This window comes from Hydra vulgaris, chromosome 08 (genome assembly GCF_038396675.1).
Source record: "Hydra vulgaris chromosome 08, alternate assembly HydraT2T_AEP".
NCBI lineage: Eukaryota > Metazoa > Cnidaria > Hydrozoa > Anthoathecata > Hydridae > Hydra > Hydra vulgaris.
Window position 1 is genome coordinate 40,102,501 of NC_088927.1, and position 24,336 is coordinate 40,126,836.

A 24,336-nucleotide genomic window follows, 5' to 3' on the forward strand; every position below is an offset into this window, starting at 1 on the left:
TTTTTAAATCAATATTTTTTTCGATAAATAATGTTGTCACTTGGTTGACTAAATCTACTGCGCCATGTTTGATGGCTGTATAAAAGCCTAGAAACACTTCTTTTACTTCTATATCAATTGGCTTTCCATTTTCCGATCTGGTTATTACTGCATACCTTACAACAATGCCTAGCTGATCTACCTTCGATAAGTCCTGTGTCGTATCCATTATGATGGCAAAAAAAGGTGACGCTCTAATTTTTTATGAAAGGAAAAAGAAACACACTGATACGCTACAACTAAGCATGAGCGAGATCTCGTCTCGTTTTCGTTTCTCGGGAGAAATGGGACTTCTCGTGAGAAACGAGAAATAGAAAATTCTCGCGAGAAGTATAAGGAAACTTAAATATTATATTATTTTGCAAATTAAAAATTATTATAACTTACAAAATGCTTAATAATTTGTTTTTTAATTAATTAATATTTTGACTCCGTGATTTTAATTAGATTTTTTAATCAGATTTTTTTTTTAAATCTAATTAAAAAATTTTAATTAGATTTTAAATATTTTTCATTAGATTTTAAATACAAAAACTTTTTGTATAAAATGGTGCACTTTCGTCTTAATTTCATTAGTTTACCAGTGGAATTCAACTTGACACGTAATGTTCATATTGAAAAGAAATATTCTTGCCTCATTTCAACGATCAAAAATGTCACCAAGAAAAAAAAAATCTGGAGATATTTTCAAAAAACAAGTGACGGTGCTGAAAGCAAGGCGTGCAAAAAGTCTTTGAAAACAAAAGATGGAAACACAAGCGGACTTCATCGTCACCTCGAAAAAAAACACAACCAAGATTACGTTGAGTATTCTGAAAAAACTGACGACTCTCTTCTTCCTCCTCCTAAGAAGAAACAACGAACCATGGTGGAAAAAAAGTCCAAATTTGACAAAGAGAATTCCATTCAAAAGCAGTTTGACTCTGCAATGCTGGATTACTTTTGCTTTGATCTGGCATCCTTTTCACCAGTCGAAGGAAGAGGTTTCAAGAAATTGTTTGACATTGCAAACCCTAAACTGAGCCTTCATCACAGAACAACATATTCAAGAAAGCTTTTAATTCGGTCAAGAGAAGTTCAAGCTGGAATGAAGAGCATAATAACGGAGATTACGCCAAATCTAAAAAGTGCTGCATTTACTTCTGACCTTTGGACTTCTAGAGCTCAGGACAGCTACATCTCTTGGACTTTTCATGCTATTGACGAAAATTAGAGACTACATCACTGGACACCCCATGTCCAACAGTTCCCAGGCAGACATACAGGTATCTTAATTGAAGGAAAGCTGGATTCTTTCTTAGAAGAACTAAATTTACCTGCTGATTTGCCCATGTACTGCGTGAACGACCAGACAAGAAACATGAAATGACTGCAAGCAGTCATTTCATGTTTCTTGTCTGGTCGCCTTGACCAATACTTGTGCAACAATTATATTTTGCAATGTGCAGTTCGAGACTCATTTGGAATGACTGCTGGAATAGATGATGCGTTGCAAACATGCAAAGATTTGGCTTCTTTAACTCACCAGTCAACAGTTGCAGCTGAGTTGCTTGAATCAGAATCAGACGCTCAAGGAATCAATTTTAGACAGTTATGCCAATGTGTTGACATAAGATGGAATAGTGAACTGGATTGCATGGCTTCTGTCCTACATCTAAAGAGTGCAATTATCAGCTTATGTGCAAATGAAGACATTTTTTCTTCAAAGACCATCAGTGCATCACAGTGGAAATCAATCGAGGGAGCAGTAGAAATTTTGGTACCACTTAAAGAAGCTACAGAAACGTGGTCGGCTGAGTCTATTCCAACAATTAACACTGTCACTGATTCTCTTTATTTAATCCATGACAAAATTGATAAATTTATTGAGACGAACGGAAAAAATGGCTACGGTGTCTTGTATGCAAAAAAACTTGAAAAGCTGCATTGAGAAAAGATTTCCTCTTTGTCACACTGGAAACTTATTGAGTGCTGCAGCAAACTACTTAAATCCTGCTTTAAAGGGACTTCACTTGAAGCTCTTCAAAAAATTTCAAGCAACAAAAAAATGGTTAGCCTCACAGGTTAAGGATAATGTTGAGTGCCAACCTGTTGCCAGAGTCCTTTTCAGCAGATTTGTCCCCTAATTCAAAACTGAAGCGCAAGTTAAACGTCAGACTTGAAACACAAGAGCCAACATCTGAACTGAATCCTATTTTGAGCGAAATGTGCCAGTATGAATATCTCCCTGATGCCAAAAAAGACTTTTCCGATTCTTGATTGGTGGAAATTGCATTCAAATACATTGCCAGAACTCTCTTCATTAGCTTGACAAATTTTAGCTATTCCAGCAAGTTCAACTAAATCAGAGAGATTAATAAATTTGTTTTCAAAAATTGATAAATTTTTCGTCTCGTCTCGTTCTCGGTCTCACGAGAAGTACTAACTTCTCGTCTCGGTCTCGTTTCGGTTTGAAAAAACCTAGTCTCGCTCAAGGTTAGCTACAATTGTCGATGGGGAATGACACACATATCACTATCCGTCAAATTGACAACACTGCCAACCTACAGAAAGAATTTAAGGGAATTCCCTAGGCATAACTTTTGAATTTCTCTCAACTGAGTTGTCATGATTAAAGTGGGGTTACAAGTTGCAACATGTCATATTTATTTTGAAAATAGGAGAAATTTCCAAAAGTTCAGTTTAATCGAGATTTTTAGTCAGGATTCGAGGGCCTCCTGAGCTTGAGGGCCCCGGGGTACTGCCCCGCGTAGCCCTAGGTTGCTATGCTGCTGTATATATGTATGTATGTATGTATATATATATATACATATATATATATATACATATATATATACATATATATATATATATATACATATACATATATATATATATATATACATATATATATATATACATATATATATGTATATATATATATACATATATATATATATATATATATATACATATATATATATATATATATATATATATATATATATATATATATATATATATATATATATGTATATATATATATATTTATATATATATATATATATATATATATATATATATATATATATATATATATATATATATATATATATATATATATATATATATATATTAGGTACTTGCTTTTGAGGAAATTTTTGAATTTCAATAAACTACCCCTTAAAATGTGGGACATTGGTGTTAAAACTAACTTTGGACAAAAATTAGTCTGATCGGACCACTCTTGTGTCTCCCCCAGCGCCCATTAAATTAAAAAAAATGATCAAAAAAACGCCCAAAACGACTATGTTCGATAGGCTAGGGGTGATAATATAAAAGTTTTTAACTGATTTTTTTTATATAATACCGGTATTGATTTACATTTTTAAATAAAAAGGGTAGTTAAGGCAGAATATGAATATTTTTGCTGTTTTATTGTGTTAAATAGCAAAAAAATGAATTATATTGCCGCGAATTATAAGTATAATTAAATATTACAATTAAAAAAATTTTATGAATGACGATTTATCTTTAATTAGATAATAATTATTTAAAATAATGTTAAAGTTTGTTGTATAAATTATTTTCATTTTTCAATCATTTTTGTCATTGAAAGAAACAACCTCTTTTTAGACAAACTTGAAGACTTTTTTCCTGGCCTTTTTTTGTAGCAAATCTAGCTTTATCAACAGTTAGCAGTCTGTTCTGAATTTCCTCTTCTTTATTGTATCTGTGCACAAACTGTTGCATCATTCCTACTGCTATTTTAGCAGGATCATTTACGATAACTAGAGATTTAGCAAAATCTTTGAAGATTCTAAAACTTGATTGTGTGCACCAATACTGATGTGGGAGGGTAAACCAGTCTCTAATCCTTTGTTTATCCAACCCAATTCTATCAAAAATCAAGTAGGAGAATTGATCAACTAGTAATGATAAAATTGGGGGATCATTATAAACTCTCTTTTCAATCCTAATCTTGTTTTCCACTTCAAAGAGCAATTTGTTGTTCATTTATAATCAAAATAATCAGAGTTTGGCATGCCATATTGAAGCATAGCAGAAACAAACTTAGTTTTTTCTTCATTAGAAACATCTTTATCCAACAAAGAAAGAGTACAATTGTAGAATCAAGATACCAGGAATGTTTGTAAAATGATTTTAATACTGCTTCAATCGCCTCTGGTTTGGCACAAACATCTTTTGTTTAGATGCATTTTATGTATTGATAAAATATCAAAATATGGTGCTTTGATAGCTTTGTCAGATTGCAAATACCATTTTGCATAAAAAAATGCTATGAATTCTGCCATGATATTTATTTCTTCTAAAAGTAGTTTATCTTCTTGAACAAATTTAATCTGATTAAAAGCAATTGCAATTTTAGATAATATATGGAACCTTGCATGGTGGACAGCTCCTGGTTTCCTAATTTTTATACCTTCAAAAGACAAATAAGCAACAACCAACTCAGCTAGTTCTTTTCTATTGCCTCTAAATATATTTTTACTTTTAATTTACTTTTTTCAAAAATTAAGTGACTCAACTGCAGCACATTCGATAACAGTTTCTTTTATCTTATCCCAATGAAATTGTGTAACATCATTCGTATCATAATGAAAATCAGGACTTTCAAATATGTCTTTCAGTTTTTTAAATAAATATTCTCTGGTCCAGATGTCTTTCTTTGTGTCACAACATTACAAAAGTGAACAATCTTTAGCTCTTACATGTGGTGTCTATAAGCAAGAAATAATGGATAGATATCTAGATTGTTTGTTATTCTAAACAGGGAACCTTTTTTAGTTTCCAGTATTACTGGAAGTTGTATTAAAGAATAACCCTCCAATGTTTCTTTCGGTTTCATATTCTTTAAGGAGATTCATGTCGTCTTTATTCTGATCTTCCCCTGAGGATGATGCTAGGAAAGGTACTCCAAAAAGATAAACCTCTCCATTAACATTTAAAAGAACTGCTAATCTGTCATTTTTGAATTGCTTGATTTTTTTTATTTCAAATTAAGGTTTTACCATCGAAATGAATGATAGGTGAATATTTGGAGGCTTTAAAGCAGCTTTAGTTTCATTTCTGGCTTATTTACTTATTATGAAGTTTACTTACATCTACACAAGATTTATGAACAACAGAAGTGACAATTTTCTGGAGAACTGCAGGAGATATATCATTAATTGATGCTGTAAGAGCAACACTACCACTGTAAATATCTTTGGGAATTGTGCACGTATTGGTTTTTCTTTTTCTTTTCTCCTTGTTCAATCACCAGGTTCAAAGTCTATATCATTCAACATTTCTGTATCGCTTTCATCTAAAATTGGTTCCTGATCTAAACTTTCTGTAACTCCTAGAGTGTCGTGCTTTCTTTTGCATTTTTTCTTTCTATTACTCTCTCTCTAGACATTTGGCTATATTTCTTATCCTCGGTTCCGAGAATAAACTTTCTATCGCTTTCTTGATCATCTAAAAACTTCGAATCTTCGGCTTTGTCTTTATCTAATCTTTTCTTGTCGTTCATTATGGTACGTCTAAGATTTGGTGTACCAATCCAGAACACTTTCTTTGTCTTCTGTATAAAATAATTTTGTTTTTTTAAATCTGAAGTTGATCCTCTCTTTTCATGCTTTTTTAAACTGTAGTATTCTTTTTCTAAGCTACTTAGGTGCTTTCTAAGGGTTTTTTCAGAAACTATTGGAAATCCAGCTTTATTCCAAGGAGCTTTAATCAAAGATAACATGCACTTGCATTTGTCATTTTTACATTGATTCTTTTTCATCGTATTAGACATGCAATTTAGTATTGATGACTTTTTCAAATTTTTTTCCAGTGTAGATTTGATGTAGTAAAGGTTTTTCAATATTTCCATTCCTGTCGGAAGTTGCATATCTTAACAATATAAAAAATGTATTTATTGATGTGAATAATATACATACTTCAATATTTCATTACTTATACTAAAAGCTTTTTTTTTGGGAAAACATATTAGTATAAACAATAGCCTTATCATTTTTTATATAAAGTACTCGTGTATGCATTAAATTACACATACAATGTATCATTTTAATGCAAAATAAAAAGTATATAACTATCAATCGAAATAACTACAATATAGCACCTGATATAGCTGGATTAGCTTCTCTAATAAGGGAAAAAACTTTTTTTCTTGACCTAAGCTCTCTTTCTTCATCTCTGTTTTCAGTTTCTTTAATGTTCATCAGAAAACCTAAAATACCATAAATCATAAAACATGGATAAATGTATAAATAAATAGTACTTTAAAAATTAATTTTACTGTATGTTCAAAAAAAGAAAAAGAAAAAAAGACAATTAGTTAACGTACCTGTAAATTCAAGAAAATTGCAAATTCATAAATTTCGGCAACAATAATACGAATAAAATTCGATAGGGTAATAAGTATTTTTGTTTAATTATTATAATCTAAACGAGTAAAATTGTTATGGTCTCACAAATATAATAGAGAAAAGAAAATAACTGATCAAAAACAAAAGTAAAGTGTAAAACAAAGTATTTACACTTATAAATCGCGGCAATATAATTCATTTTTTTGCGATTTTTAACACTATTTAACACAATAAAACAACAAAAGTATTCATATTCTACCTTAACTACCCTTTTTATTTAAAAATGTAAATCAATACCGGTATTATATAAAAAAAATCAGTTAAAAACTTTTATATTATCACCCCCTAGCCTATCGAACATAGTCGTTTTTGGCATTTTTATGACCATTTTTTTTTAATTAAATGGGCACTGGGGAGGCACAAGAGTGGTCCGATCAGACTAACTTTTGTCCAAAGTTAGTTTTAGCACTAATGTCCCACATTTCAAGGGGTAGTTAATTGAAGTTCAAAAATTTCCTTAAAAGCAAGTACCCTAATATATATATATATATATATATATATATATATATATATATATATATATATATATATATATATATATATATATATATATATATATATATATATATATATATTGTTTCAACAGTGAGGCACTTGCTTTTCTTATTATTGCTTATTCCTTTTATGATTTTTTTAAATACTTTTTTAGTATGTAAAATTTTGTTTGTTTGTTTGCTTTATGTTTGTATTAATCATTAAATAAAAATCTTTTAGAACATAAAGAACAAACATCAAGACATACCCCGTAAATGGGAACTCGGTAAACTGCTCGGCTGCGGTGCTTTTGGACAGGTAATTTAAATTTTCTTTTATCTGGTTCATTTTTTAATAATTTTTTTATAATTAACTTCTCATGCTAGGTTTATCTCGGTAAAAATAAAGGGAATGGTAAAGAGATTGCCGTTAAAAGAATTTATACACGTTATGACCAAGGACTAAATGTAGTTCGTAAGGTAAATAATTGATTAATTAGAACAGTAATTTAATGGGTTATTACTATTTTAAATATTGTTTCAATAATTTAAAGGAAATTAATAAATAATGGGAATTATAGAGAGTTAATGAAATATTTTTTGCAACATTTTTTAAGAGTACTTTTCTTTAAAGTATTTTAAATGACTTTTAAGGAAATCTTTCCTCTCCCCCAAAATAGCATTATACAAAAAAGCGTTTCTTTAACGCGAAACTTTATGGTGCTTTTTTGGTCTTCTTGGAGTCTCTTTAGTTTTTTTTTAGATTTTCTTGATCTACTAACTGTTTGACAATGCAATGACGAAAAATACGCGCTATCTAAGACATACAACATATATGGTTAAGTGTATTTTTAAACTTTGAAAAGTTTAAAACTTTAAAATTCTAAACTTTTAAAAGTTTCAAAATAAACTGCGACTTAACTATATATGTTGTATGACCATACAAAAGTTAATTTCTCAAATTATAAAATCTTTAAAATGTATCTATGCATACTTATGTATGCATTAATTCAATTATTATATGAAATTTTAAAATATATAAACAATAAAAAAGTATAATTTTCAATAAACAGCAATTAAAGGAAAACTGGTACCCAGCTAGCTTACGTTGGGCCAACGTATGTAAATACATCGCGAACGTCGGCTGTTTTCTCCGATGCAAATGCAACGTTGATCCAATGTTAGTTTATTGTATTTATATTAAAAAAAACCTTAATAACAACGTGATTCAAAATAGTTAGCAAAATTACATTGGTCCAACGTATATATATGTTGGGTTAAGATCGGAAAAACAACCAACTTTTGCGATGTTTTTACATGCAAAAACATCGCAAAAGTTGGCTGTTTTTCCGAACTAAACCCAACGTTGATTCAATGTATAGGAATCAACGTTGATACAATGTATATGGATAAACGTTGATACAATGTTTATAACGTAACGTTAATCCAATGAGTATTGATTAACGTTGGATTATATACATTGAATCAACGTTGATCCATATACATCGCAACAACACACTGCGGAAGATAGTACTACAAAAACGTACCATAAATGTTTTTTCTTCAAATTTCAATTTCGCCACTAAAATTATATTTTAATTTTTTTAATAATTTAATAGTTGATCTTTGCTATAATGTAGAAATTTATGCTAATTTTATGTAGAAAGATAACCACGCTTCCCCGCGCTTTATTTTTATAATTGATTTGTAGCTTAGGTGTCTATAAAAATGATTTATTAAAAATCAGGTGCGGATACGTGAGGTTTCCAAAGTTATAGATAAAAAAGTGATAAAAGTCAGAAAACAGAAAACCACTTTTTATCGTGGTTTCAGACTATACTTGTTTATAGCAATAGTTTTGCGTAAGTTTTTTGTCAAATTTTTATTGAGAATTAATTTTGATGGACATGCATTCTATTATTTTTGCATTTTGTGGTGAAAACATTATCGGCAATTTTTGAACACTGCATCATTTACAAAATAATTTATAAAGAGTTAAAAAATTTATATCGCTGCAACAAATTTACAGTGGAAATTAAATACTTCAGTTACTTTTTAAAATGACAACTTTTAAGTGTTCGAAACGTAAACTCTTACTTTCCTATATTAATGGAGGAAGGTCAATTGAGACACTATCAATAATTTTAAAAGAAAATTATCAAGTTTCTCAGGATAGCTTGTGTTTCAACGTTAGTGATATTCAAAGGCACATTATTTCGTCGTTTAATAAACGATGGATTAAGGCGTCACGGAAAGTGGAAGCATTTTTATCTAGCAACTGTAATTGGTTACATTCTGAATATAGTATATTTTTACCGAAATCGAAAAACGCAATAACAGACCCCACGTTATCTAAATCAATTGAAAAACGTGGAAGACCATGCATGTCTTATGGAGATTTTTCAAAGACCAGTAAAAAAAGAAAAAATTCCAGATTACTTAAGGAAATTGGATTCGAGCACATCTTTAATGCATATCTTCAGGCATTACGTTCAATAGGAGAAGAAACAGAAGCAAAGCTTGTAGAAGCATCAAGTATTGCCAAAAAAGAAAAAAATATCTCTGTCTTGAGTTTTTTGGAAAACACAAACGTTTTACTGACGGATGAAGAAGCACGTGTTTGTTGATTTAGGTTTAAGTAAAGCACAATATTTATACATGAGGAAGTTGACAGACGAAAACATCTGTTCCTTATTCCCATCATATTACAAATTGCAAGAAATTAAATAGACTTGCTATCCACTATCTTCTGCAATAGAAACTATGAACACCCACGCAAAAATTATGGAACTGCAAGATTTATTGGATCACACTGTAGAATTTTGACTATAGATTCTGTGTATAATAATCAACTTAAACATTTAATTTTGTATAGTAAATGGGGTTGTGATGGCTCCCCTGGCCAAAGCGAGTACAAGCAGAAACTTCCAGTAGAATCTCAACTTATTTTTGATGCAAATTTATTTATTAGTTCTTTGGTACCGATCAGATTAGTTGATGAGGTAACTGGAGCAGTTGTTTAGCAAAATCCGGCTCCTTTTTTGTCGACCTATATGCATAGAATTTTGCAAAGAGACTCCTGAGAATACTAAGGCTGTTGTAGATGAAATAAAAAGCCAAATATACTCTTTACAGCCATCTTTAATTAACCATTTTACAGCCATCTATAATTAAGTGAAACATCAATTTTTTTAACAATGATAGATGGAAAAGTGGCTCAGGTATTAACGGATACGCCTTCTGCGTCTACATAATCAATATTTGGGGCTACTCCACGACAAATGAACGATTTGACTAAAGTATCTAGGCCAGAAAATGAAAGTACGTATCAATACGGACTGTCTATTTTACATGCCTGGATTCGGTGTATGGAAATGATATTACATATTTTCTACAACCTGTCTTTCCAAGCATGGTCAGCTAAAAGTAAAGAAAAAAAAACATAAAAAAAAGATAAGAAGACCTTGGTACAGAAACGTTTTCGTGAGCAGCTTGGATTAATCGTCGACAAACCAAAACAAGTAAGTGGTAATACCAATGATGGTAATACTGCTAGGAGATTTTTCTACAATGCAAGCTGCTCTCCTGAAATCATTGGAGTAAATGAAAATTTGATTAAGCGACTTTACATAATTCTACAAGCTCTCTGCTCAGGTGTTATGATAAATGTTAAAAGTTTTAGTACATATGCTACAGAAACAGCCCACATTTATGCGAGTAATTATAGCTGGTACTATATGCCGTCTTCAGTACTCAAAACTTTAGTTCACGGAGAAAATATCATAAAACATTTTGCATTACTGCCTATTGGTCAACTTTTAGAAGATGTGCAAGAACCCCGTAAGAAAGATTATAAAGTATTTCGCCTTCATCATGCCAGGAAATGTTCTAGATTAGCTACAAATAAGGACGTATTTAAAACTCTTCAGTACACTTTCGATCCCTACATCACTAGCATTAGAAAACCGTTCAGCAAAAATTTCCAAGAACTTGATGAAGATTCTTTGCAGCTTTTGAAAGACGACCTATAATTTATTCCTTAAAACTCACTGTATAAAAATTGTTATTAATATCTCTTATTTGTTAAGAACTAAACTAAAGATTGACAGGTATGTTTCTATATAAATCTTGTGCAGACCTGTCAATCTTTAGTTTACTGAACTATTAAATTAAAAAGTTTATTTTCCACATTTTAGTACAAAAAAGGTTTTTTAGCAAATGTTTACGTTATATTTTATGTTCTACTTTTTAATCTTTAACTAAGAGTTACGATATTTAACGATGCGCTTGACAAGACATTTGTAATTGAATCAAGCATTGAATAGCCTTATTAAAGAAACGGATAAACGGATACAAGTTTTTCATATAAAATATAAATGCAAAATAACATGAAGTACAACTATTTCATATGCATGACCACCCAAGTCCTCCCACATCTGTTGTTCACTTTTATATTATTTTTAAACAAAACAACGTTGTAAGTTTTTTTTCAATGGTATTTTAGAAAAATTTCATTAAAAAAAAAAAAGAGGTTAAAAAACAGTACAAACCACAAGCAATCTTAGTCAATTTTAAAAATGAAAAGATTTATTAATAAAGATTACTTTTAAGAACAAACTTGCTTGCAGTTTAGTAGCATACTTTTATATAAAAGGTTAGTTAATATTTATGATTGAGATTAAGTTATTCAATAAAGTTTATACCAAGTGAAAAAAGAATATAAAATATTTTTGTCAACACTTTTGAACATTTTGAAGATAGTAGTTTGTTACAAAAATCTTTTTTGTGATCATGTTGTACTTTGTCAATACCATTGAGTCAATTAGTATTGACAAAATACAATATTGCGCGGGGAGCAAAAATCTTATAACAGCAAAAAATTTAATACGAGAATTTTATGAGTGAATAAAAATTTTACCATTACTGCAGGCCCTTATCAACCGGGTGGGCAGCAGGGGCATTTGCACCCCCCCCCCCCCCCCAATAATTTTTCAAATAAATAATTTTGAAAAAATTGACTGAAAAAATGACTAAAAAAAAAAGGTCTTTAAAACTATTTTGGGGTTGTACTGCTCCCCCCCCCCCCCCCATATAATTGCTGTTCCTACGGCCCTGTACTGCAAAGTAATTATTAGTTAAAAACGTAATAGTAAAAATCTCATACTACACCAGAATTTACATTGGTAAAAAATAGAATATTATTTGGCTAGACTAAAGTGCATTTTTCCTTTTCAATTGCGTTGCAAAAAATTTTATTTCTTAAAAACAAGTTTAATTTTTATAAAAGTTTTTAATATTTGAAAAATTGAATTCAAGCCGACATCAAAATAAATTAATTTTATTAATTCTTAATGAATATTAAACGATAATTTTGTAATTGATTTTTTAATATCTAATGATTAAATTTAATCATTTGAATTCTTAACTTTATAAAGTTAAGAATTTAATCTAAGGTCGTAAAATAAGAGTTCAAGCGGCAACAAAATATCATAAATAGGCAATTTAACTATTTATTATAAACTTTTTTTTTTCAAAATAATTTTGAAAAAGGCATAGAAATAAATTTTCCAATATGTAACAATCGTTTTAAGTATGAAACTACTAATTTATTCAAAATTATTTTCGTTTTTATTTGATTTTATTTGCATTTATTCAATAAACAACTAGTCCGACGAAAACAACCATTCCGACGATATTAGTTATAAAGTCTTTACCATTTGCAACATTTGTTAAAAACAAACGCGAAATTATTTTTCATTATATTTGTTGGCATTAGACAAATATTTCTGCCTCCAAATTAGTAGCCGCAGCCAGCTGGGAGGCAAAAGCGACTGGAGGTGGCCTTCAAACTATTTTTGCTTCTAAAATGTTTTCTGTTGGCGCCAAAACATCTTGCCTAAAAAAAAAATCTCTGGCTGCGGCCACCAAAACATAGTCGGAAGACGAAATATTTTCCCTCTAAAAATTTATTGGGAAATATATATATATTTGGGCGGTTCCAGCATTTTTTGGTATATGAGATAACTAACTTCCAGACATGGAACAAACTCCAAACATTTATATTTTTATAATTATGTCAAATAAGGATGCTTACCGAAAAATTGCGATGATTGGAGGCTGGGAACCAAAAAGACCTACAACTTTAGTCACAACTACCCCAAACGTGAGAGCAACAAATTGATAAAATATTTTTTTTGAACTATTCGTCACTAAAGTTATAAGCGTTCAAAAATTATGACCATGCAAAGTTTAAATCCCCCTTATTTTCAGGGGGTCACAAATGTTGTAAGAACATAATTTTTTATGGTCATAACAAGTCATTCTTTATTTTAAGGATTTACCAATTTTATTATAAGTAAATCAAACTTGATTTCCGAGAGCATATTTTGAGAGTTTGAATTCACCAGTTCTATAAAATTGAACAAACTGTTTGCTAATCAAAAATACTTCATTATGATTATTATTCTATTTAAAAAACATTGTGATGAGATATCATGTCAACGAATAAAAACTGAGATACTATTATTCGTGACAATACATTTCAAATGTTTCAATTTACTTGTGAGTGTTTTGGAAATTATCATCCATCATCTTTTATATATTTGAGTTATTACTTTATACTGGAGACCAGAAAAGTTAAAAAATATACATTTTTATTAAAAAGCTGCTCGATTGACTCATCATCATTTTTTCGACACCAATTTCGGTGTCAGAAAAGTAATAATAGGGCAATTGACAAGTTTGTTTTTATAAAGTGTAAAATAACTATTTGAGTTCAAAAAGAGTAATTCAAAGCATGGATATGGAGTCGTTAAAAAAAGGACCTACTTCGACTCCCACTCCAATCGCTGAAATTTTCAGAGTACGACTCTGATACCAAATCCGACTCCGAAGCAAAATTTTTAAAAAATTCTTTGAGTTCTTTAAAAACATAACGCGTTAATTAAAAAAACTTTTGCCAAATATATGAAAAATTCTTTTAAAGTTAAATATTTCGTAGATGCATGTGCAATACCGAGAAGTTTTGCTATTAGAGTAGGAGTCGCGATTTTAGTTAGCGACTCCGGCTCCGCTAAAAATGTTGCAATACCACGACTCCGACTTCGACTCCACAACCCTGATTCAAAGTTTAAGTTAAAAAAAAATAAAAATTTAAAAAATAATTCAAATTTCAAAAAAAAATTTTTAAATTAGTATGAACCTAAAATAGTTTACTATAATATAAGTACTTAAAATTTGCTCATAAATTAAAAGTAAGATTTTTAATTTAAACTGACTTGTGTAATAACTGAGAAAATAAATTAAAAAAAAATTACTGATCATTATGTATCATACATTAGGTCCTCTATATGTTTATTTGGCACAAGTTTAGTAATTCTATTTTTTTAAACAATAGCTTTGAATGCAAAAGACAATCTACATTTGAATCTAAATGGTATTCGAGGTCAACATGATTATCAATTGGCTCATGAGCAAGTTGGAAAAAAAAAAGTTGAGCTATTTTGTTTTAAACCTTTGCCTAAGTTCAAACTGTATGAACTCAATCTTAACTCCATTTTTAGTCACGCAGAAAAATTTGTCGACATCCCAACGTCTTTGAGTCATTCCTTAGAAACTAATGTATTCATTTCAGAATCTTCGTTCCTACAAATTTTTTTCGGCAATAAAAAGAAGAAAGTAAACACTCAGGACCTGAATTAAAATATTAGTCCAATGTTGCAAATGTTTATTTTATACTGTAATTATTTTTAAGTACCGCCCGCTTTAAACTGTTTAGTAAAGTAGTCAGCTCAACACATGAAAGCGGATTAGGAGTACTCCATTGGAAGGAGCGAATGAAAAAGAATGACAGTGAAAAATTGATAGATTGTTTTCTGAAACCAAATGTCATCAAAAAGGGTTTAAAGCTAAACATTGTGATGTTTTAGTTACTTACTTTATGTTTAAAAAAACAGTCAATACAGAAAAAAAATTGTTAAATTTCATTATGTTTTTAGCTAAGTCTATAAATACTTAGTTTTAGTTAAATTAAAGCTAATGCTTAGGCATAAAGTTACATTTTTACAAAACAAATGGACAATTTCACAAAGTACTAGTAATATAATTTTTAATTTAATTAGGCAAATATTTCTGCCTCCAAATTGGTAGCCGCTGGCTGCGGCTACCAATTTGGAGGCAGAAATATTTGCCTAATGCCGACAAATGTAATGAAAAATAATTTCGCGTTTGTTTTTAACAAATGTTGCAAATGGTAAAGACTTTATAACTAATATCGTAGGAATGGTTGTTTTCGTCGGACTAGTTGTTTATTGAATAAATGCAAATAAAATCAAATAAAAACGAAAATCATTTTGAATAAATTAGTAGTTTCATATAAATAAATTATACAACTAAATGTCAAAAAACAATTAAAAAGTTTATACATTTATACATATATATATATATATATATATATATATATATATATATATATATATATATATATATATATATATATATATATATATATATATATATACATGTATATATGTATATATACATGTATATTTGCATATATATACATGTATATATGCATATATATATATATATATATATATATATACATATATATATATATATATATATATATATATATATATATATATATATATATATATATATATATATATATATATATATATATATATATATATATATATATATAACATTATATTTCTCATTAAAGAAATTTTTTGTGTTTAGCAAATAGAAGAGCTTGATAACGAAATCGGAGTTTTGAGTAATTTAAATCACGTGAACATTTTAAGATACTATGGTTTTGAGAAATCCAACTACTCTTCAATGTTTATTTTTATGGAATACCTTTCTGGAGTAAGTCAACTCCAATATTAACTTTGTTTTTTCAACGCTGATTTATCATATTTATAAGTTTTAATACAGGGAAGTATGCGCGATCTTGTCCAAAGTGTGGGAGGTTTATGTGAAGCTCAGCTACGACTTTATACTCATCAAATTTTAGATGGTTTATCTTATCTTCACAAAAATTTGGTCATACACAGAGATATAAAAGGAGCAAACATTTTATTAGATGCAAAGCAAACAACTATCAAGCTAGCTGATTTTGGACTTTCCATGAAAATTGAGGTATTTGATGCAATTTACAAGATGTGTTGATAAATTTTATAAATTTTTGTTTTAAACCTAATTTATTTATTATTAGAGATGTAGCACACTATCCAACAATCTAAAAGCTGTGATAGGGAGTCCGTATTGGATGGCTCCAGAAGTCATCAAGGCAAACGCATGTAATAATGGATATGGAAGAAGAGCTGATATATGGTCAGTTAAATAAAATTTAGGATAAAAATTTTTTCATGACATTTGACAAAAAAGTTTAACGTTTTCATTTAAAGATTTAAGTAGGTCAAAATCAAGTTTTAAATGCTGTAGTTTTAATACTGTTTTCTAATACAAAATAAGTTTATAAACTTGTATTTGCGAAATTAACAGGTTTTTAGTTTTGGAACATTCTTAAAAAAATTGCTTTAATACTTATTACTTAACTCTTAAAACCGTTTCTTTTGACTCTTTTATTTAATCTAGCCTCACTGGACGACAGAATGTTGCACATTTAGGTGACATATTTATTAACAGTGGTGGACTGGCCCCACTGAGCACCGGGAGAATTCCCGGTGGACCGGTATATTTTTGGGCCGGTGGGCCGGCCTAAATCAGGTCGGTCAAAAGTTTCAAAATGAGTGAACGCAAGAAAAGAAAGGGAGGAGCTAAAAAATTACGTGATAAAAAACAAAAACTAATTTAAAAACTGATCTGCATATTTTCTCAGGTTTTATGAATTTTTAACCCATTTCTATTCTTTCTTTTTCTTTGATGTGGGCTGTACAAATGTAAAATTCCCGGGCCGATTTCAAGCCTCAGTCCGCCCCTGTTTTTTTATAAATATATATTGGATTTATATACAATAATAATCTAAGCGGAGTTGCAGCACTTCCCAAATTGTGCATGCAATGATGTTTCATTAAAGCCCCGTGAACTTATAAAAACCATGTGTTCTTGCTGTTTATTACATATTTCTATGTGCTTCAAAATTTTACCTTTATTCATTTTTACAACTCTATTATCTGCATGTTTTATAAATGCTTTCAGTTTTACTATAACAGAAGTATTAGTAAGAAGGAAGAATCAGTGGTTGAAGTAGCTTCTGGATTAGGACACCATTCAGCTTTCTTTTTCTAAATTGGCCGGTACGATGGGTATCTATCTGGACATTCAATGTGAATATAGTGATATGCTGATTAACTCATAGTATTGTCAATAAAAATTCTAAAGGCTTCCTCGTCGATTTTTATTTGAATCTCAATCTCTGAATTAATTATTACTTTCACTTTTTTGCATCTGTCTGCTTTTGAATACTATTAAATATTAATTATAACTACGCATTAGTGGTGTAGTGCTATTTTTTCAACTGATAATATACTAATCTACTTTTAAATTTTTAAATTTTTTGAAAATCCCTTATCTATATTAGTATATGTATATATTTAATGTATATTCTTTTTTATTTATTTTTTTGTTTGTTTTTTTATCCACAAGCAGTTAGCGGTTTCTCTGTGACAAGACCTGATGATCTTCTTTGAGTAATCCGCGTTCTTGACTTGTTAACTTTTATTATTGTAACAAAGTTTTGTTTATTTAAATTGTAATAAATATTGTAATAAAGAACAAAAAAAAAAAAAAAAAAAAAGTGCCAGAGCGCTCACCTCATAAGCGAGAAGTTCCGAGTTTAATCCCCACCAAGAACCTAGCAATACTGCGCTCATCTTGTTTTTCTGCACAGAGGCCTTGTTCATCAAAGTTCATGTTTCGGAGATCAAGAGTTGAGAGAGAGTTGTAACTGCAATTAAACTAGCTTCCCAAGGCCGTAAATACCTGTCGTGAAGTGAGCTTCACGACTTGGGGAAGTGAATTAACATTACAAAAAAAACACTTTAGCCATAATTTTTTCGTCATTATCGAATGCTATTCTCCTTGCTTGTAATAATACCCTATCCATTGAATCTCTGTGTATTCATTCAAAATATTTTTGGTTCTTATATGGCCAATTACAGCTTTAGTATTTTCAGAATTAATATTATTTCTAAAATGGAATGTCTTGTTGGAATATATGATTGAGCCATTTTGAACTAATACGTTTCAATGGTTTTATTTCTCAATCAATTACTATCAATTTTTATAATTGAAGCAGTTTTTATTATGTACGGGATGTTCCTATTAGTAAATGAATTTTCTTAACAATTTTCTATTGAATAACATTTTTGAAAAGTTTAGACTTAAGTTTTTTTTAGTTCAAAGTTCAGAGTATTCTGTATATTTCTGTAAATACATTTCATCAAATATTAAACAGTTATCTTGCAACATTTTGGGCCAATATTGAGTAATAATTTTGCATATTCTTTTGTGTCAATATTACCAGAATGTGTTTTCAATAAAGGAAGCAATGGAAAATCTTTCCAAATAATTTTTAATGGTGATATAATGTATGCTTTGAATAATTGCATGGAAGTATAACACTAAAATAATGCATATCTATCAGTATTTTCTAATTTCTTCTTTATTTTTTTTTTGAGCTCTTCACAAACCAAACCAAACAGATTCTGCATGATTTTGTAAGTAAGTGGGAAAGTGTTCCAACATAAATATGTAGGGAATTTTTATAACTATTACAAAACGTTATGTAAAGATAATAGACAACTTGTAAAATATTTTTATTTAAGCTCTTAGCAACTTGTATAATGAACTCAATAACTTCTGGTAAGGAAATTTTATTAAATAATATCTTGTAAAATACAATATGAAAATTAATTTTTAACATTTGGTAGCTACATACCATACCAGCAATGTATTTAAAATTGTGTGCTCAATATTTTTTTGTACTTACAATGTTAAACATTCTGGAACAGAATAAGCAGATGACAACATGTAATAGTAATTTTTCCATGGTATTTGGAGGTAGAGTGGGTATTGTTTATAATCTTTTATTAAAAGGATCTTCTAGCATGCTCTTCTTGTTTTATTAATCAGAGTTTTTGAATAAGCTTTTTTAATTGTTTTATTAAACAGGATCTTTTATCCTGCTCCCCTTGTTTTAAAGCATTTTTTTCTTGAAATTTTTTGCACATATAACAGATGACTTAGTTGGCATATAGTTTAGCATATTTACAAATAACTTGGTTCTTTAAACTTTTTATGGTTCGTAAGTCTTTATTGATTTTGACTAAAAATTTTGTAACTTTTTATGGTTTGTAGACATTAAATGTAAATAAAATCAAAACATCTCCTTTTAAATCGTTTTATAAATAGCCAACAACACAACATTCAATATTTTTTGTTCTACTAATAGAACTTTTAGTTTATATTTGTATAAATTATACAATTATACAGTATAATTACTATACTTTAATTCAAAACCGCAAAATACTGGCCTTATATTTATTCTGCTTTTTGAATTTTCGAACCTATTCTTTGTTTCACAATTTCGATATTATTCCGGAAAGTCCCTTTTTGAATTTATTCCTTTTTTCACAATTTCGATATTATTCCGGAAAGTCCCTTTTCGATATTATTCCTTTTTTCACAACTTCGATCTAGTTCCGTTTTTTGAATTTTCGATAGAATTCCTTTTTTCACAATTTCGATGTTATTCCTGTAAGTTCCTTTTCGATATTGTTCTCTTTTGAGCTATTTTAAATTTATTCTGCTTTTCTGATTTTCGATACTATTTCTTTTTTAACAATTTCGATGTATTCTCTTTTTCGATACTATTCCGAAAAGTCCCTTTTTGATATTATTCCTTTTTTCACAATTTCGAGATTATTCTGTTTTTCGGATTTTTGATACAATTCCTTTTTTTACATTTTCGATGTTATTCTCTATTTCGATGATATTCCGGAAAGTCCCTTTTCGAGATTAATCAGTTTGGCTGTTTCCGATACTGTTACTACTATTCATTCTAATGAGTCACTCTAATTGACCTTTTTATTGTTTATCCATTGATAATTTCTAAAATTGAATAACCATATATAATCGTCTGAGGAATATTTTCCTAACTTATTGTTTATAATATAGAATATTGTTGAATAAATGTTATTATTGGCAAATTCAGCATAGTTTTAAATTTCAAAATTTGAATTTCAAACTTAGAACTAAGAGCTTTCAATATTTCAGCTCTGATTAACTTTGTTATATATATTAACATATTTGTTATATGTATTGATTAAACCCACCTTTGATTAACTAAATTATATATCCAAGTGCGAATGCAGCATTTTTTAATGTTTGATAATGTTTGAAATAAAATTTTAGACTTGGAGCAATCTTCAAACATTTACTTGTTTATACTAATTATAACTATGTTAAATAAGGATGCTTGTCAAAAAATCACGATGATTGGTACCAGGGAACAAAAGCAGCCCAAAAATTTGAATTCAAATACCCAAAACTTGAGAGCAACAAGTTGATAAAGTGTTATTTGTTTTTTACGTATGAATGTGTTTGTTTCAATTAACACAGATTTGGTGCCTTAAAAACTTTAAAAATGAAAAAAAAAAAATTAACACCTTATTTTATAATGTTAGCTATTTCTTGAAAAATAATATTAGAGTATTTAAACGTTAAAATGTTTATTTAACAACTATAAAAGTGCTGTCAGAGTTGCCACAAAACCAAAACAACAACAAAATATTTATATTAAACTACAAACAGCTTGTATCTTTTATATTTCTTAACAGGAGTTTGGGATGCACAGTTATTGAAATGTACACAACCTCGCCTCCATTTAGTTGGATGGAACCAATGTCAGCCCTTTACAATATAGGCTCTGGAAGAAAAGAACCAAACATTCCAGAAAACATGACACCTCTTCTAAAAGATTTTCTCCTTCAATGTTTTAAAAGGTAAGTTTGTATAATTGCGTTTATGTATCTTTATATATTTATGTTTATATACATTCTTAATATGAGCCAGTGAATGAAAAAATGGTTTATTTTTATTATTTCAAGTTTCAGAAATGAAACTTTTTAAAAACTAGATATATTTTTCAATATTACTTTGATACAACAAATGACGGCTTTAAGACTTACCTTTTTTGTGTAACAGAATAATTTTTTAGTATATTTTAGTTAAATGTTTCTAAAAACTCGAAGTTAAAAAAATTTGCTTAACCCAAATTTTCCATTCATCAACCTGTATTTTTTTAACCATTAACGTTAAGTGCGACTAATCAAAATATCTGAGTGAATTGCTTAACGCTGAGTAAAAGTTAGCACTTAAAATCCTCCTTACTAATGATATAAAGTTAAATTATAGAGATCCCAGAAGTCGACCTTCTGCTGATGATTTGCTAAATCATCCGTTTATTAAAGCTGCAAGAAAAACATCAGATAAGGATTATACGTGTTCGAAATTGAATAAAATGAGAAGAAATAAATTCTTTAGGCTTATTGCAAATCCAATCAATCTAGCTTCAGCGTGTATTAGAAATTATGGAAGAAAGATTTTTATGGACATCAAGAACTATAAAATATAAAACAAAGTAAATGATTATATTAGAGAAAATACCAAAAAGATACTAAAAATATATATATAAATACACCAAATATTTTGTTTGTAAACAGTTATTTTTAATATAAAGGTACTGTAAATTATAATATTTACTTTAAGTATTTGCATCAAAAATTTATATTATTTTGTTTGTTTTAATGATAGTTCAACAAAAGTTTAATTTAAATCATTATTAAATTAATTTGATTTAGATAGATTCAAAATGTATAATAACTATGTGTAAAATATATAAAAAAGAGAATTATCATTAAAAAAGAATGTTGTCACTTTTTAGAAATACTCCTTTGTTGACAATTGGCTTTAGAAAAGTAATTAACATATCTGTAAGAAATTCCTACAAAGTTATCCCGCAACAATTCAATAAACAGCATAAATGTAGGAATTGCATTAGATGATAATAACTAACATTTATTCTTATTCTTATTGCATTTTATAGAAAATATTTTTATAATAGTCACATCATCAACTTAAACTTTTCACCTTTTTTTTTTTATGCAGACATCACAGTGCCAAGTATGCACTGTTTTTTGTTTTTTTTTCTTTATATATATGTAAAATTGGGTCAGTAATTACCCTTAATGAGTATCATCAAAAAAAGGCGTTGGGCAACAGTGAGTATATTTTGACTCAGAGGCGTTTGAAGGTTTGTTTAAACTCCAAAAAAAAGATATTATTCAAACATTCAGAAAAGTTATGTGCAGTTTTTTACAAAAAATTACATGGATCATAAGAACAAAAAGTACTTTAAAAATTTACTACTTAAACAATTTTTTAAAGTTTGAGGTGGTAAATGGATTTTAGAAAACAAATCTACCTACCTACCTTTAAAAAATACTTATCTAAAGCTTACCAACCTACCTTTAAAATCTACCCATCTGCCTTAAAAATCTACCCATCTACCTTTAAAAACTACCCAACTACCAACTACCTTTAAAAGCTAATACCTAAAACCCTACTTACCTTGAAAGCTACCTACCTTAAAAATCTATCTACGTACCTTAAAGAGTTACAAGAGTTTATTGATAAGTTTTAAATTTTTATGAAAAAATGTTTGGCGTTTAAAAGATACGCCATGAAAAGATTAAAAAATCCTTATGGATTTTAAATTTTACATGACATGGTTTTAAATTTAATTAAAACTTTTTTAATTAAATTTAAATCTTTAACATTAAGGCACTATTTGCCTTTAACAGTTATCAAAATATTCTTATTGAGTCTTTCTTCAACTTTACTGAGTTTGTTTTGTTTTTAATTTAGAAGGACGGGATTTAGTTAGCAGATTGATTTTTTAAGCTCTGTATTTTTTGTGGTAATTTTTTTTTTTTTTTTTGCGAAAAAAATTTAGGTAAATAAAAAATTTATGTTTAAATGTCAAATATTTAGCAATACTTTTAGGAGATTAACAGGGGCTTCAAAAAAAGTGTACTAACTTAATAAATTTTATTAGAATGTTATTAGTGGTTACTTAGCTACTAAGCAAGTAACTGAAAGTTAAAATAAAGTCTAAATTCTCTTAAGAAAAACGCGTCAAAGAAATCAAAATTTGTAGATTCTTAAAAGTAGACTTCAAAGTTTCACTCAAAAAGTAGATTTTTAAAGGTAGACTTCAAAGTTTACAAAAATTTAACGTCTGTATTTTAAAGGTAGACTTCAAAGTTTATAAAAATTCAACTTGTCTGTATTTTAAATGAAATAAAAGCCAACAAAGTTGTGCTGAAATGGTGAATAAAAATATTGATCTGGTAAAACCTATATGCCAAATTATCTTCGTATTACTCTTTTTATATAATAAATTTGTCTCTTTTTATATAACAAACCATTAGATTAGTCTCTTTTTTTTTAATAATAAACCAATAGCTTGGCTTCTTTTTATATAATAATTAAATGGGTTGTCTCTTTTTTAGATTAAAGTAGGAAGTAAAGGAATATTTATTTTTGATACAAATTGACGTTTATTGGTAGCTTTACATCTTTGGTAGCTTGACTGTTTTTTTTTAATAAGACAGATGCTTAAAATATATTGTGCAGAGTTTCAAACTTTCTGTGTGATTTTTTTTTTATTTATTTAATTTCTTACGTTTTGAGTTATCAATTGTAATTTGAAAAAAAAAAATAAAAAATACAATAGCTAATTCAAAACGTAAAGTTTACACACTCTATTTTGTCGAATTTTCAAACATTCACATCATTTTGAATCAAAAACTAAGTAAAAATATTTTATCCTGCTGAATCCCAAACATCTAGTTTTACACGCGATATCTTTTACACGCAATATCTTTTACACGCGATATCTTTTACACGCGATATCTTTTACACGCGATATCTTTTACACGCGATATCTTTTACACGCGATATCTTTTACACGCGATATCTCTTACATAGAAACTAAAAACAAAGCAGATATATACTTCTAAGCTAAAAGTGAATCAAACATGTGTCTTAGCTGAGAATATGTAAAAGAGTTTGTCAAAAGACGATGAGCTTGCTTTGTTAGAGACAAGTGGTTCAGAAAAAAAAAGTTAATAAGTAAATATATACAATAGCAAATATAGCAGACTTTTAGAAAAAGGATTATGGAAACATTTAACACTAAATTTCCTTCTATGGCCTGATTATTTGCAGAAACAAAAAAAGTACTATTTAAACAGTGCATGGTACCTCAGACCTGGGCTTTTTTGGCACTTTTTTTTTATAGATATTAAAGTGTATTCTTAAAGCAAAAAGTTTGGTGGTCACTAGCCAGGGCCATTAAATAAAAATAAACG

At 28.7% G+C, this 24,336-nt stretch overlaps 1 protein-coding gene across 1 annotated transcript in view; it reads left to right on the plus strand.

Moving 5' to 3' along the window:
- The window catches only part of LOC100206849 (mitogen-activated protein kinase kinase kinase 3), a 25,920-nt gene extending 4,100 nt beyond the window's left edge, over window positions 1–21,820 (plus strand). The window contains exons 6-12 of the mRNA XM_065803701.1: window positions 7,173–7,250; window positions 7,319–7,411; window positions 15,674–15,802; window positions 15,872–16,075; window positions 16,152–16,270; window positions 20,740–20,904; window positions 21,317–21,820. Of these exons, the coding sequence (XP_065659773.1) occupies window positions 7,173–7,250; window positions 7,319–7,411; window positions 15,674–15,802; window positions 15,872–16,075; window positions 16,152–16,270; window positions 20,740–20,904; window positions 21,317–21,536 (1,008 nt within the window). The 3' untranslated portion in view covers window positions 21,537–21,820. The remainder of the gene's footprint in view (window positions 1–7,172; window positions 7,251–7,318; window positions 7,412–15,673; window positions 15,803–15,871; window positions 16,076–16,151; window positions 16,271–20,739; window positions 20,905–21,316) is intronic.
- The last annotated feature ends 2,516 nt before the right edge of the window (window positions 21,821–24,336 follow it).